The 16288-nt window shown below is 42.1% G+C and overlaps 2 protein-coding genes across 10 annotated transcripts in view; both read right to left on the bottom strand.

Annotated features, from left to right (window-relative positions):
- The window catches only part of unc80 (unc-80 homolog (C. elegans)), a 71083-nt gene extending 62404 nt beyond the window's left edge, over nt 1–8679 (bottom strand). The window contains exons 1-7 of the mRNA XM_082523788.1: nt 8247–8679; nt 7899–7947; nt 7390–7546; nt 5996–6336; nt 5456–5579; nt 3866–3930; nt 3464–3609 (exon numbers count right to left, since the gene is read on the bottom strand). Of these exons, the coding sequence (XP_082379914.1) occupies nt 3464–3609; nt 3866–3930; nt 5456–5579; nt 5996–6336; nt 7390–7546; nt 7899–7947; nt 8247–8338 (974 nt within the window). The 5' untranslated portion in view covers nt 8339–8679. The remainder of the gene's footprint in view (nt 1–3463; nt 3610–3865; nt 3931–5455; nt 5580–5995; nt 6337–7389; nt 7547–7898; nt 7948–8246) is intronic.
- A 2820-nt stretch (nt 8680–11499) lies between these two features.
- Nucleotides 11500–16288, bottom strand: part of LOC309700300 (uncharacterized protein) — an 81461-nt gene continuing 76672 nt past the window's right edge. For all 9 annotated transcript variants that reach the window (XM_082523797.1, XM_082523794.1, XM_082523796.1 and 6 more), the window contains 2 exons: nt 13356–13468; nt 11500–13259 (listed from right to left, as the gene is read on the bottom strand). In XM_082523797.1, the coding sequence (XP_082379923.1) occupies nt 13050–13259; nt 13356–13468 (323 nt within the window). In that variant the 3' untranslated portion in view covers nt 11500–13049. The remainder of the gene's footprint in view (nt 13260–13355; nt 13469–16288) is intronic.

Below are 16288 nucleotides of genomic sequence, written 5' to 3'. Positions count from 1 at the left end.
CACTAACCGCAAATTTCAGACTCACCCTGTAAGTTATACTCTCAGGTAGGATGGCCTGCTTTGGCAAGTCGGAGGAACTTTTATCTATATAGTTTTATATATAAAGCAATACTTGGGTTGCTACCTTCTTATATATGTTCCCTGCTTACAATGAAACATGCTGGTCAGTATTCTCTTCGTCTGCATGGTTACTTGTTGCTTTCTGTTCCATTTGCCTGAACTGAATTTGGTAAAAGAGCTTTTGTCCACTTAGCATCCTCGGCTTGGAACAAACTGCAGAACGAATGGAAAATGACTGAATTCATTTTATTAAGTGCTTTTAAATCTAAACTACGAATCCTTAAGGCCAAGTCCATAACATGCAACTGTTTCAATTAGATTGATTGTCATTTCAACTGATTTTTTTATTTTTATTTGAATTTAATTTAATTTTTTCATTTATTTTTGCATGTGTGTTGTTGCTGCCTGTGTTTAATTGAGTAATTTCTGTAACTGTGGGACACTTGCTGCTGCCTATCTTGGCCAGGTCTCCCTTGAAAAAGAGGTTTTTAATCTCAACGGGATCTTCTTGTTCTCAGAAAAACATAAAGGTCACTGAAAGTAGCTGAAATTTAAGCTTGATTTTTAGTGCCTGAAGGTATCAATTTCAAGATTCTACATTGCCTCCTTCTCGAGTCACTGCATTCACAAACTTGGGTGTCCACTCTGCCCAGCTGCCTAGCAGGCTGATGACAACATAAGAAAAACTATAGGAAATCATGGCGCATTACTAGCGACCAAAGCAATCACTAGGAGGATTATGGTGCAGGAGCTTCTTTGCAGCAGTTTCACCCAGCAGGAGCAAAAACCCCTCCAAGAACAACCACCACTGACTTTGGTTGTATCACATCCAATATGGGGGACAACTCCTAGGCAATGTGTGCAAGACATCAGGTGAGAAATCTCAACACAAGTGGATAAAAGTAGCAGATATGGAATAGAACACGGACTGTAGAATGAACAGACACATGCAGTTAAAGTCACCTTTTCACATATGTGCTCATACACATCTCAGCATTTAAGTATTAGTTATTATTCATCTCTGGCTCTCTTCCACAGCATGTCGCGTCACCCCCAACCGGAAGATGGCCGCGCCCTCCTGAGCCTGGTTCTGCTGGAGGTTTCTTCCTGTTAAAAGGGAGTTTTTCCTTCCTACTGTCGCCAAAGTGCTTGCTCATAGGGTCATATGACTGTTGGGGTTTTCTCTGCTTTTACCTTACAATAAAAAGCGCATTGAGGCAACTGTTGCTCTATATCAGGGGTCCCCAATCCCAGTCCACGAGGGCCGGTGTCCCTGCAGGTTTTAGATGTGTCCCTGATCCATCACAGCTGATTTAAATGGCTAAATGACCTCCTCAACATGTCTTAAAGTTCTCCAGAGGCCTGGTAATGAACTAATCATGTGATTCAGGTGTGTTGACCCAGGGTGAGATGTAAAACCTGCAGGGACACTGGCCCTTGTGGACTGGGATTGGGGACCCCTGCTCTATATGAATAAAACTGAACTGAATTAAAAGGCACTTTACAGTAAACTATCCCTAAGTAGCTAAACTGAATATCATGATAGCAATGCCAAAAGCCGTAACTACATATATAATTACACTACATCACAACCTTTTGTGTTATATTAGACTGTGATCAACTCCTGCCACATTGCTTCATTAACAATGCATCAAAGGAGGATGATAAACAAGGACAGAGCCCCCCTTCAGCATCATTGGAAGAGGAGCAGAGAGGGAGGGAGGGAGGGAGGGAGCTCCAGCCTACGTGAGTCCACTATAAATAAGCAGGAATGAAGGTCAGCAGTTGGCGAGCTGCAAAGGAGTTACAACAAACTGTGAAGAAACATATTGATACTGTAGGAGAGGCAGACGTAGCGGGCCATTTAATCCCAGCCGCTGTAATAAATGGAGCAGGAAGTGCTGGTCGATATGTACATGAATCACTTTGAGAGCGGGCGGCGAAGGCAGGCTGTATCATGTTTCACCGTCTAGCCGACACACTCACACATACACACTCACTCTCCCTACTGCTATTGTGTCAGGTTGCCACAGAGACCGCGTGACGACAGCCACCCCGGTCCTCCGACTCCATGCGGTAGGAGAGGATGCAGCAGCCAGCGGTTGCCATGGAAACTGCCTCAGCATCAGCAGTGCTGCGCGGATTGCGGTGGTTGAGTAAGCTGCATTACTCGCAGCACCCGGTGCCGGAAATTATTTTATCAGTGCGGTGCAGCGCAGAGGTGCACGAACAGCCTGGTGACTGGCAGATGTAAATGTAAACCGTCCCTCAGAGACCTGGAGTCTGGTGGGGTAGGTGGGGGAGGCGGGGGGTATTTTTGATCAGGAGAGCGTCAAAACTCTCCCTTGCTGCATGTCTGATTTACATTCAGCTCACTGTCCTCCTCAATCCCGCAGTCAGCCTGAAAATCCCACTGCACGCATGAAGAAAGCAATTAATTTGTCTTTGTTAAGCAGGGAAAGAGGAGGGATAGATCCTCCATCTCCTGCATTACCATGTAACCACTGCTCAAACCCTGTGGTGCAAGGATGTGTGAGGATATAATTGGCTCGGGGGTGTTTTTAGGAGGCGAGGGGGTTGGTTTCCGGGCTTGTTTTGATTTTCAGTCAGCTGCCGGCTGTCAGAAGGATTGCAAAAAAGCGTCGGAGTGACATGCTTGGTTGTCAGAATGAGCTAAGATGAGCAGCGGAGGGCTTAGGATGGAAATAAACCTGCCAGTGAGGAACTTCTTTGCTGGTCAGATTTGGTGTAATTGTAAACTTTTTATTTTTTATTTTTTGCCCTGCCTTTGCCAAAGAGAGCTTGAGAGAGACTGAGCCTTGGCCTGGAAGTGGGCACACCAAATCAAGCCAGGCCAGGGACTATGCCAGCATTAGACATGTAGCACATTACTTCAGCGTAATTACCCTGGATATGTGGGCAAAATGTCACATGGGTTTGCTGATGCACAACAGGAAAAGAGCTGTGGTTGTGTGCGTGAGGGACGAGACAGTACTGCTTGAAGCAACATATTACACAGGGGGGAAGTGGATCTATTCATGTACCCTAGCTCATCGCAAGCTAGCAGAGCGAGGCGTGTGGTGCAGTGGGTTTGACAGACGCTGCTGTGGGGCTCGGTGTTTAGCCATCAACAAGACGATGGCACCAGCTCCGTGTCAGTGCAGGTCATGTCTGCACTGCTTCAACCCTCAACTGGCTAAAGCGTGGAAAAATTAGTCATTTCCGAGAGGTTTTATGAAAGCAGCGCCTCCAATATTGATCGTTTATAAATCAAAAATAATGCTTGTGTGATTTCCTCTGTGGGTCTCTATTAATACAATTATCCATTTGTTTGGTAAGTTAAAATTGATGCTTCAACACGTTTCACTGCTTCTTGAGGGGAAACTGAATAACACATGCTCACTTTTTCTTGGAAGGGCCTTTGACCGGTGGGGGTTGCTGTTGGGAAGGGCCACCTTTTTCCACTGAGTTACCACGACGACAACTCTGCTCCCCGACTGACGGGGAGGAGGAATCTGATTGGGTGGCTTCGCAAACCACCTGGAAGCCCTGTGGGTAGGAAGAGAGATAGAGATGGATATCAGGAAGACAGACAGGCAGACAGTTCCTGATAATTAAAGGCTCTGAGGTTGGAGTGTGGTTTCTGTCATGACCCCGGCTCACCGTGCTAATGAATATTAACAGCCAGCCCCAGGGGGAACATTGGAAAAGGGGAGGGGAAGAAGCCTCAGACTCTTGCCCGAGCACATTCAATCAACATGGGAAGCAGAATCTGACAAGATATGGGCTGAAAACGTTAGCTCACCGTGGGACCCGGGTTGCCTGATCCACAGGGGCTGCACTGGTTGTTGACTGGGGAGTTCCTCTTTGCTGTTTAGACAGGCATAACAGTATACATGTGTTAATTCTGAGCAAATAAAAATAGATTATCTCTTAACACACTAATTCCCAACCAGGGGTACAAGTACCCCAGAGGGTTCTTCTGCAGTAGGCAGCAGACACCTGATTCGTTTCACTATTTATAGAACTGAGTGTCCTATGACTAAATATGTTAGCTAACGTTATGGATTGTGGTTCTTTCACACCAAAAATAGGAGGGTCTGGTTGGCTGGTGATTGCATTGAAGGTTTTTGCTGTTCGATTGCAATTATTGCCGCCTAATTTATAAATGCAGAAGGATTGCAAACACAATATAATCAATCTAAGTCAGTCTGCGCCAATAACCGTAACTCGTCTGTGACACTCTATTTGTTTTTTGTAAAGATTTTTTGGGGCGGCATTGTTACATTACTTTGATAGTAGAGCAGTAAATCTGTGAGGTTCCTCATGGAATTTGTTAGTGTGAATTTCTTTGTATGTAGATTGCAAAGGATTTGCAATTTTTACAGATTTATCACAGTTAATCACAAACAAAATGCATGTAACTACCAAGCTTAACCCCGTCAATCACAAACTGACAGCAGATTGACTCCATCTTATTGTGATTGAAATGCTGGATAACTAGTCAAAACTGTTAGCTAACTTGGTGTATTAGCAGTTGAAATAGCAAAAAGGTACGAATGACCAAATTGCCAAAGCTGTTAGCTAACTGTTTAGATTAACAGTTGAAATATAAAAGTATATATAACTAAAGAGATGAAATTGTTAGGTGACTGTGCAAATAACACTGTTAGCCTAATGTAACAGATAAAAAGCTGTATTACAGCAGCTAGCTAAAGCTATGAAATGAACACCAGTGATTTAGCTGCTATGTTGCCGGAAGAAAACTGTTAGCTAACTTTGTGTATTAACAGTTTTAAATAGCAAAAAACAAACAAACATTTAAATAGTTTAAATTAATTCTTTTTCTTTCTTTCTTCAATTAAGAATTAACTGTGTGTGCAACAGTTTATTTATTTATTTAATTTATTTATGTATTTATTTGTTTTCTTCACTGAGTGTGTTTTTTGTTGTTTTGGGTTATTATGTTATGGTTTTCTTAATTGTTTAAAATAATAAAAAACTTTAATTAGAAAAAAATTGTTTAAATTAGCCAACTACAAAAATATAACACCAGCAAACATAATTCTATATATTAAATTGCTGTTAAATAGAGTATTAGCTTAGGGCAGTAGATAAAAGGTTGAAATTATAAGCTTATTTATGGTTAACTAACTATAATTGGGACACGGTAAACTAAAAGTATCCCAGATTTAGGTTAAAATTAGTTCAGCTGAACATCTTAAACATGAAAGATGTTAAGGAGGAATATCTGACACAGATGCATGGGTTATATATTAGGAATACGATTAAGAACCACTTTATATACTCTATATATTATATATATAGCCCTTAAAGATAGCGGCGATTTCTCAAAGATAGTAGGAATTTCTTTAAAAAGTGGGAATTTCTTCACCTGTAACAATGTTTCTGACAGGTTTGATGAGGGCAGTAAAAGCAGGGATGTCAGGCAGGCGGTGCTCCCACATTGGCTGCCATATTACCAGACCACTAGCCAGTCTGAAGGTCAAGTCTGACTCCTGGAAAAAGGCAACATATTTACACATTTCTTTCCTCAAAACAGCCTGTAAACACCAGAAACAATTATTCTGTCTTGGTTAAATGTTTTGTGTTGTTAAGATTCTTAAACCTCCGTTACAACATGCTAACAAGACAAGACAGTAATTCCCTGCACAGCTGGGAAACAGTGCACTCCCAGGAGTAATATAAGCTGACCCTTTCATCTGTGTGCACACACAGATCAATAGGCACAGGGTGATGCTGACTGCAAGTACTAAATTAAGAAACACAGGGGTTGCTGAAATTAATCACAAAATTCTCAAAATTATAAATAGTCTAACGCCACAGATTAACACATTAATGCCTGTGCCATCCTGGCTCTCTGTTACAAAAATCAATTTCAAGGCCGTACACATTTGCATCCGCAGTTACAGACCTTTATCCGATGAACAAGCGGTGCAAACAGGAACACAAACAGCTCTACTGTTGCCATGCTCTTTTGGAATAGTTTGGTGCGAGTATGCTCATCCTCCTCCAGCAGGGAGCCGCTGTGCTGTTGTCCTAACCCGCCCAGGCCCGAGCTGGAGCAGGAGCTAGGAGCTCCCGGGGAGGAACCCTGGTTCCCCACAGGCTGGAGGAAGGCGCTACTGCTGCTGCCCCTGGACCAGCCGTGGCTCAGGCTGGGCTCATGGTTGCACTCCTGTGGGGCCTCCAGCAGCATCCAGTGCAGCGTGTGGAGCAGCTTGGTCTCCGCCACACCCAACTTGTCCTGGTGACCTGTGATGTAACCGAAAGACAAATACTAAACACACAGACACTTTTTTATCTGCTTAAACATGGCTGGCCTGCCAAAAGTCACCTGCAAGTGGACTCCAGAGAGAAACCAGAAAGCTTCCACTACCAAAAAATCTTGCATGCCTACAAACTGGTCATATTTGATGGTGACCTGTAATTTCCTGCTTCTAAATTTAAACTGAGGTTATTGTCCTCAACCCTAATAATCTAAGAAATATGATATCTAACCAGATGCTTACTCCAGATGGCACTACTTAGGCCTCCAATAACACAGCGAGGAATCTTTGAGTCCTTTTTGACCAGGATACGTCCTTAACTTCACATATTAAACAAATATGTTGGACTGCTTTCTTCTATTTGTGCAATTTCTCTACAATTAGAAATGCCCTTTCTCAGAGTGATGCTAAAAAACTAGTTCATGCATTTCATTACTTCTAGACTGGAATACAGTAATTCCTTATTATCAAGCTGTCCTAAAAACTCTCTGAAAAGCCTTCAGTTGATCCAAAATACTGCAGCGAGAGCATTGACAGGGACTTAGCCAGTGCTTTGGTCAAAGGTGGAGTGACAGGAGAACCAATCTAGCATGTTCTTGCATGAAACCTGAGCTCCCAAAGGAGAAACCCTCAAGGACAACAAGCCGCACAACTGGAGGGATCTGACCTGGATTGAATGAAGGACCCTCTTACTGTGTGGCAACAGTGATTTTCACTTGAAGGCGTATAACAGCTTAGTTCAAAGCCTGCCACCTCCTACTTAAAGAAAGTGTCAAATCCTGCTCAATAATAATGCAAACAGTGGCTCATTCATGTTTCATGTCTGACACATGGAAGTCACATGGAAGGATTTGATGCTTTTCTCTCCTGTTGTGTGCAGGCCATTTTAATCTCATAAATATTAATTCTATCATTTGCCTTTCTGTCCTTTTAAGCGATGATCTCTGAAAGAAGCTAAAAGGAGAATCAGATTTGTGTTTTGGCGATTGGGTATGACCTGGATGAAGCTGTCAGCTCGATTGGACTAAAGCGTCCTCACCAAGCTTGTTCCTGTTAGACAGCAGGATGGAGGTGCAGTGGAGTACGTGAGGCAGCGCCGCCTGGACCAGCTCCCAGCGGGAGATGCTCTGGATGGCCTCTGACAGGGCCGGCGACAGCCCGTGGAGCTTGTTCTCCACCAGCACTCGCTCAAAGGACTGGGGACGCAGCCAAAGGAGAGAGAAAAAAGAGGAGAAGAGAGACATCAGGCGGGCAACTTAAGCCTCTTTCTTTGACTATCTAAATGTCCCACATGGCCCCGAGCGAGCAAAAGCCTGTGGGAGAGACAGTGGAAGCTCTGTTTGGATCCAAAGGGATCTGGAGAAGCGTCATTATGGATATGAGTCTAGCTCGAGGGTAATGGGAGGAAGCACGGGGGCAAAACTAATTTGCTAAATGCAAAATCAAGAGCTCACTTGATTTGCAGGTGCATTAAGGTAAAAACAGATTACTGGGAAGGGAAGCGATTATTTCCCCTCATCGTGCACATGGTATTATGAAATGACTTACCACACAGGATGCCTCATACTGTTTTCCCAACTTTGGCCGCAGAAAAGCACTGAAAGACATCAACAGAGTGCTTGTGAGAGATTAAAAAAAGGACAAATGTAGGTTATAGGCTAGTAAATCACCCCATTTTGTCTATGTGGCCCACTTTTCTTTACAGGTGTGACATCATACAATCTGTACCCACAGCCCCATCTTCCTCCATTTAACACAAATCAGTGAGCAGACACTCACTGGCGGGGTTTCTCAATCACTTCATCAAATAATGTTGACGTGTGACGCGGTGACAAACCCCCGTCAGCCCTGCCTCGTTTTCACCAACGGCAAACACCTGTTATCAATGTCACCAACCTGGTCTGCCTCCACAGGAAGGTCTGGATCGGGAACGGTATTCCCTTCCCGCACTCCGGTTCGTTTTCATCCAGGCTTTTCCTCTTCACCATTTTGGCCGGACCCTGCGTGGCCGCCTGCCTGTGTGCGATCACCGGGACGCGCGGCTGCTGGCTCTGCCCAGGTGACCAGCGAGCTTTTCCCTCCCTCTTCACGACATGATTGGGTTAGTCCTGCGTAAAATGGCTGCAAGTGTCGATCGGTCGGTCGGCGGCAAAGGAGAGATAGAGAGAGAGAGGAGGAGGAGGAGGAGGAGGAGAGAGGAAGAAGGAGCGCTCCGAAATCAGCACCTCCCTCCCTGGACAGCGACAGCTGATCGGAGAGCTAATTTATCAGCAGCAGCAGCAGCAGCGGGGCTTTAAAGACGCAGTGTGCAGCTGGGCCAGATGTTCTCCCCCTCTGCCTTTTCCTCCTCCTCTGATTCCCCGCAATCAACACATGGAGCGACTGAAACCGCTGCATCCGCGTGGTGCATCCACCCCTTTAAATATCAACAGGTTGTTTAATAATAGCCCAAGCTGTGAGTCATAAAAACACAGCAAAATCAAATCAGGTGTCACTTCCCGAAACATTCGCACTGTTTAAAGAGGCCATGCCGCGCAATAATATCCTCATAAGGCCATGGAACAGGGATCTAACATGTTGACGAAATCCAGAACAATGCACCGTGTTTTAACATGGCAGTGCTGTTTGAATGCGGTGTTTCCTTGTAAAAGAAGAAAAAGAACGACCAGAACTGTTCTCAGCAGATGGACAGTCACAGCATCTGAACAGTGCCTCACGCTGCAAACACTAAAACCATAAACATTAAAACCCAGCAGGGTTTACAAACTTTACAAAAGACGGAAAAGGATCAATTAAAGGAACAATAACCATGTAGGGAAGAAAAACTTTAGGTTACTTGCGTAACCTCAGTTCTCAGAGTAGCGTAAGTGAGACCTCTTACTATGGGATGACCCTCCCTGCACATTCCTCAGAAGCATTTATCTAATTGGCCAAGGTGACCACCAGCCAATCCTGTTAGGTTGGTGGTCAGGAACAGCCATCCACGTTTAAATAAATTGCGCTATTTAATAGCAGTTATTCAAGATAAGCACCTCTTCTCGCTTAGCAACAGCAAGAAGGGCTGTCTGGGTCATGCTACTCTGAAAACTGGAGTTTAGTCACCATCTAGGTATTGAAGTTTATAATTTGCAGGAGAAAGACGCTGATTTGGTCCTGGTTTTGTTCAAGGGGTTTAACAAATATATATATATTTTTAACTGTTCAGGAATCACAGCCATTTTTATATTAAGTCCTCAGGTGACTGACTTGGCCACTAAAAAAATCTCTATCTTTGCAGAAACTCTTGGGTTACTCAAACAGGATGCTTTGGGTCAATCAGTTGTGCAGCATTCGGCTAATCTGAGCAGAGGATAGCCCCACACACTTCATAATTCATCCTGCTCCTTCTGTCAGCAGAGACATCACCAGTAAACACCAGTGATCTACAGTAGTTCCACTGGCAGTCATACATACCCATAACCAGTGTTGGTCAAGTTACTTACTGATTACTTCCCCCAAAAAATAATCGTGTTACTTTAATGATTAATTATTTTCAAAAGTAATCAATTACTTAGTTACTTAATTACTTTTTAAAAACATGATTTACAACCTGAACAGGTGATAAAGCAAAAGATCTTTCAGCTCAATTCTACTTTCTCTGCATACATACATATAAAATGTAATCAAATGGAAAAGTCTCTTTAAAACTCGTTTTACTAGTTTTAATCTTTTAACTTTATGCATCAAGCAAAAATTAAATTATATGCAACATTCTCTGACTGGAAGAAATTTGTTTAACATTTAAACCTATTTTCTGCACATTCCAGCACATAAAATAAAATATTTTTTGTGTTTACACTCAGTCTTTCAAATAAATGCAAGTGAAACACAGCAGAAAAATAAAATAAAATTAAAGACTCAGCGATCCTGTTGCTCTACTTTCACCTGTATAGCAGGCGGAGGTTTGCCCTGGTGCAGGTGTGCCGCGGCGGTCAGTGGAAGAATCCGCGAGTGTCTCTGTGAATTTCCCATTATGTCGTAGTGCACTCAGTGCTTGCTCAGAAGTTAAGGGTTTTTTTCGCTGTAAAAAGAAGTTTTCTTCCCACGCAGTGAACAGCGGACACTAATGTTTTTGTCACTTTTTATGGAATCAAACTCAAAGTAAGGTCAGTACTTCCACGCTTTAAGTAAGAAGCTATGAAATTGGACTGGAATCAACTTCAGATATTTTATCTGCTTCATTTGTCATGGAAGAAGGGAACAGGCCTAATCTGGCCATCAAACTGCCTGTCAGTCAATTGTCTAATTGATTTAGAGCTTCTGCAAATGGGATAGTGTACAAAAATGACTGTAATTCTTAACTCATACATACATTTTTGTTAACCCTCTTGAATTAAAAGCTGCAGTGGTGTACAGAAGCAAGTCTGCAAAAATTGCATTTATCCCACTATAACTTTCATTAGAGCCCAGAAAAGAAATGCTTCTCTAGTAAGCTAAAGAAATATGTCATCGCGCTTCGTTGAGCATAAACTAAAACATATTAATGTTTAAAATTACAGAAAAAATTCATGTAATAATAAAACTGAATGTTTTTGTTAATTCACGAAAAATGTCTGTTTTTAAATCACTGTTTTGCCAAACTAACAAACTCATTAAGTTAAAAAAAAAAATGTGTGTAGTAATGAAAAAAGGGAAAGGTTGCTGTTATTTAATTGTTTATCTATCACTTAATTACTTTGTTGTTCTTTGGCACAGTATGAACAACTGTGGAGGTGTTTAAACAGAAAGAAAAGCTACAAAATCTGTGAAAATATAGTCAAAATTCCAAAGTTTATCCTCTCCTTCACATTTCCCAAAGCTGTCCACAGGGCCGATGTTTGTTGGGTCGATTCTGGCCCCCATGCCTTATGTTTTACCCGCCATTACCAACTTTATGCAGAACTATAGAAAATTATAACAGGTTTTAAAGCGTTTGTCTGTCAAATATACAAACTTCAAATGACTACAGTAAAGCCAGCAATGCCTCCTGTTTAATGAATAATAATGACATTTTTGTTTAGCCTTCAAAACACGTGCTGATGATAACCAAACAGGCACGCCACACATGCAGGTTGACGTGTTTTTCACAAAAAGACGAGTATTTTCAAAGAATTGATCCACAAGACTAGAATGAACCAGTTTTTTTATTTCTTTTATTTCTTTATTTTTGTTGTTGCCATCATCCTGTAGGAGCATTTTGTCATCAGTACGTCTCAAACACCGGAAAGTGTGCACACATCTACAATTTTTTTAAATCTTTTTTTTTTAAATACACATACACAGGCAAAGAGGGGGAGGGATATAGGAAGCACAGAAAAACACTGGAAGGGTAGGTGACATCAGGAGGGGAGGTGGGGGGGGGGGGTCTCATAATGGTGAGCAGAGAATATGCTAGAACATTTTTTTATTCTTTTTAAAAAAAAACTTCTAAAAGCTGCAGGTTTGTGGGGTATTATTCCCATTCTTTACCTTCTTTATCTCTGCAAACGTTCAAAAACTTCTTTCAAATGGAATGTTTTCATATAAAGCTTCACACTTAACACTTTTTAAAACAAAATTCGGGGCTTTTACCCACTCAAATACACTACACAACCCAGTCTTTGCAAAAGGAGCAAGGTCACAGGGGCCCGTGTGCTAGAATGCACCCGGGCCATTTTACACCCACACAGAAAAGTCGAAGATCGCTCCAAATAGATCTAATTTATTTATCATTTATTTGCCATGCCAGCATAACAGCATTGTTGTAGCCTAATAAAAACCACAGCGCTAATGTAAAACCAGAAAATAAAAAGAAGAGAGGGTGGAAGGGGCGGCGCAGCCCGACGGCTGACGAGAGAAGAAACTAAAACACAAAAATCTATTGGAAAGCTAGCCTTTTAGCGCCCGACTCGACAGAGCTGCAATGGTTATCCACATTTAAATGCTAATAAGCCAGAGCAGCCACAGGGAACGTACAAAACTGTAAATACTTCCAACTACAGTGACATATATTTTTTATATATTTATATATAAAAAGAAAACAAGAGAACACAAGTTTGTCCAACAATTCAGCACAATTCAGGAAATCCAACAAACGCAACAAAGAAAAGTTCATGTCACACACTTTTCTTTTTTATGTTGTTTTTTTGCAGACATGCTCATCAGCCATTCTTTTGCAGGTCAGTTAAGTCTCTCGCTTATCTTTAAGACTAGCACCTACTGTCTAGTAGCTATATCTTGCATTCAGTACCGTATAAATTCTGAATGGACGTCACGGTCCAACTTGAAATTTTTAGCCCCGTGCGAGTGGGAATGTGTTGGTGTTTTTCAACGCACCAAAGAAAAAGAAGTAAAGATGAACAGAAAAAGGACCAAAGAAAAATCCTGTACAATTGTAAAACCACCTTCTTGAACCACTTGAACCTTGGCATTCAGCTTATCTAAAACAGAACAGTCCACGTTTGAGTGAATGAGAGGATAAAAAGCAGACCGACAGACGGGGAGTGTCGATGAAGATTTATGAAGAATTCAGTTTTTTTAAATCCCGCTTGGAAGGGCCGGAGGGATCGTTGATTGGATGAGACGGTCAACCAGCTACAACTGTGGGGGTTACGTTAAACACTGGAAGCTTGTGATGGGAACGATGGGAAAAGGAGGGGTGATGGTGTGGATTTGTATTTTTCTTAAGCAGAGGCAGCTGGCTCATAAGCCCTGCTTGGCCAGGGCAGCGGTGACATCCTGGGCCAGCGTGGAGAGCTGGGGCGACTCCAGGAGGTTGATGCTGCCGGAGGAAGACAGGCGAGGAGAGGTGCCTCCCGTCTCGATGCCAGGGGAGTGGGTGACGATGATTTCCGCACCGTGGTCCACCCGAGCTTTGGCCGAATCCCGGAAATTCAGCTTGTGGCTCTCGATCTGGTGAGCAGGGGAAGACGGTTTAGGTCAGCGCTCTTTTTCCTCTTTAACGTGAACTGACAGTGACATTTGGTATAAAAAGAGGCTTCCTTTTACCATTATGTTCCCGCCTCCAGGAGTGTGGCTGGTGTTCTCCAGAGAGTTGACCTTGGCGTGGGCCTTCTCTTTGAAGTCCAGCTTCACATTGTCGATACGCACATGTCCTCCCCCTGGGAACAGGACAGCAAGGAGGAGAAGAGAAGTGTTAAACCCACGAGGAATCGCTCGCCTGCAGGACATCACTTCTCCTAGGCAATGCTCAGGGCAAAAAAAATCTCAGTCTGCACACTGCACAGCCTGAAAAAGGCACAAGTGCCAGCTTTGACCTGATTTATACAGTTTATATAGTACCATGTAAGACTGGATGCAATATTCAATTTCCTGCTTTGACACTTTCTTGTAAATATCATTGAAATGGTGACATTATGGGGGCAAAACTGAAGCTGTAAGTGGACAAATGACAGATGAAATTAAGAAATATCAATCAGATTATTGCTAAGATTAAAGGAAATACATATGCTTTTACTAAATCAAAACTAATTTGACCAGAACAGACTTTCGCTCACTGGTGTTATTGGGCCTTGTTTTAAAAAAAAAAAATATGACAAACAGTTTGACATCTTTATGTTGATCTACGTGGAATTTCTGACTCCTTTTGTGCAACCCACAGCCACTGAACTGTGTTGCACTGTAAGTTAAAGACAAGCATGTAATATAAAATAACAATATGTGGATCTGCCTCTATTATAAAATGGATGGTGACCAACTGCATTCTCCAACTGCTAAAAGAGAAAAATTTAAACTTTCGTGCTGTGTGACAGTGGCTTAAATGGTCTTATAATTGTGTAATGTGGTAAAAGACGTTTGGGATCATTTAGAAATCGTCACAGTTTGTCCAGCAGAGCAGCTCTGACTCCATCCGGGCTGCCTGCAGCACATGTAGCAGAGCAGCAGCACAGCTGATAGTTGTGTGGAATCAAGCAGCGTCTTCACATTAAGTTCCTAATAGGATTGGGCAACATGATAAAACCTTCCAACCACCTTCAGTCAGCCCAGAAACCGGCTATTTGTGGAGGAGTATGTGTGCTGCACAAACATTTGTAGCGTTTCAGTGAAAAACTACCAAAATAGAAGAAACTCTAATCCTGGTGCTTTGTTCTACATCAGTTGGACAACAAACTCCATCGGTATTTCTCTACAACTCCCCACAGAATTGACAACAACATTTGATTCTTAAGACTTCAAATTTCCTAAATCAAGAAAATAAAAGCACAAAAGAAATTAGCATCCAGATCTGATGTACTCGACGAGTTGTCAATGTCTCATCAAATTTAGTTATGGAGTACTTTGCTGGTTGCCCTTTTTTAAAAATGTTACAGCATTGTTTGGGATTTTAGTTTGTTGCTTGGTGGTTGTTAGGCAACAAAGACATTAGTATAGACCATGCATAATCCAACTCCTGTGGATATATATGAGAGCGCACAGTCCTGAAATTAAAATGATACAATGCTTTTATAAGGAGTTTTAGTTGCATACTACAAATGGGCCATTTTAGCTTGCTGGTCGGAGGTTGCTAGGCAATGTGATGATGTGCTATAGATAAGAACAATCAGGGACCGGGTTTGTTTGCTCAGCTGGAGGTTTCATGGATTACAGTGGATATACATAAAGAGAATTGGAACATATATCAATACTGGAAGGTTTTAATGATCCAACATTTACTATAAAACACAGCATTTGTTACGCTCTAAATGGCACAAAAATCATTTATATCCATAAGGACAAATCAAAATCAGCTAATAGCAACTAGTCTTAGCATTCCTTTAAGAAGAGAGCCTTACATACTTTGTACAAGTAGGTTGCCTTCCTTTTTTCCATACATCATATATACTAGTTAAATGCATGCTGGAGTATTGTTTGGTCTGTGATTTTAGTGTGTTGTTAGATAGTTGCAAAGCAGCATTTAGACATCATAAGTTGCATGCATAATTCAACTGCTGTGGATATAAATTAGATGTTTTTGCCACCAAATTAAAATGATACGAAGCTTTTATAAGGAGTCATACACTGTAGGTGCATAAATGCTGCAAATGGGCCATTTTAACTCGTTGGTAGTAGAGATGGACCGATCCGATATTAGGTATCGGTATCGGTCCGATACTGACCTAAATTACTGGATCGGATATTGGAGAGAAATAAAAAAATGTAATCCGATCCATTAAATATCAAAAAAGCACTTCACAAAACTTGCGACATGGCATAACTCGGCCCATAACCTTAGCACGTCGGAGCAGTGATCGCGTGATAGAGCGGCTATGGCATGCGAGACCTGTCCGTGGTCTGGTTGAATATATGTAGCCTCGCTACCAAACCGGCATTTCATCTCTGAGAAGGTTATCCCCGAGAGAAGTAAAGCAAGTGTGTAAGTTCATCTCTGAATGTTTATAAAGCATTCCAGCATTAAGCTTAACAACTGATATATGGAGCGACTGCCTCTTCTTGCTGCTACTTCAATCGTGAAACTGCTTAATGATCAGCTGATCGGCTTTTCTGTCGTGACTCCGTCTCTCTTGTTTGTTTTTGGCCCACTTCGTTCCAGAAAGAGGAAACCAGCGGCTGAACAACAGCAGCACGTTTAAGCTTGATAAGCTGTTGTTAGAATTTATTTAATATTACTTTCTACACCAGGATCTTTTTCTATGTAGCTGACGGCTGGTAACTGTGCAGGGGCGGATCTAGCAAAGTTTAGCCAGGGGGGCCGATAGGGCATGAACAGGGAAAAGGGGGCACAAAGACATACTTTTCTTTCTTATTCTCATTTAAAATGTCGAGCTTTTAATAATTAATTATCTGAATCTTACACCCAAAGTTTTAATATGATGTAAAATGTATAGAAGTCCATTACTGTATAAAGTAACTGTTAAGTCTAATATATATACCCTAGTAAGCTATAGTACTTTTTCCTTTGGGAAGGTACCATCTGTGCAGTC

Source organism: Aulonocara stuartgranti, assembly GCF_965226115.1.
Source record: "Aulonocara stuartgranti genome assembly, chromosome: 23".
Taxonomy (NCBI): Eukaryota; Metazoa; Chordata; class Actinopteri; order Cichliformes; family Cichlidae; genus Aulonocara; species Aulonocara stuartgranti.
Note: the sequence above shows the minus strand (reverse complement) of the source record. Positions and strands in the feature narration are given on the sequence as shown.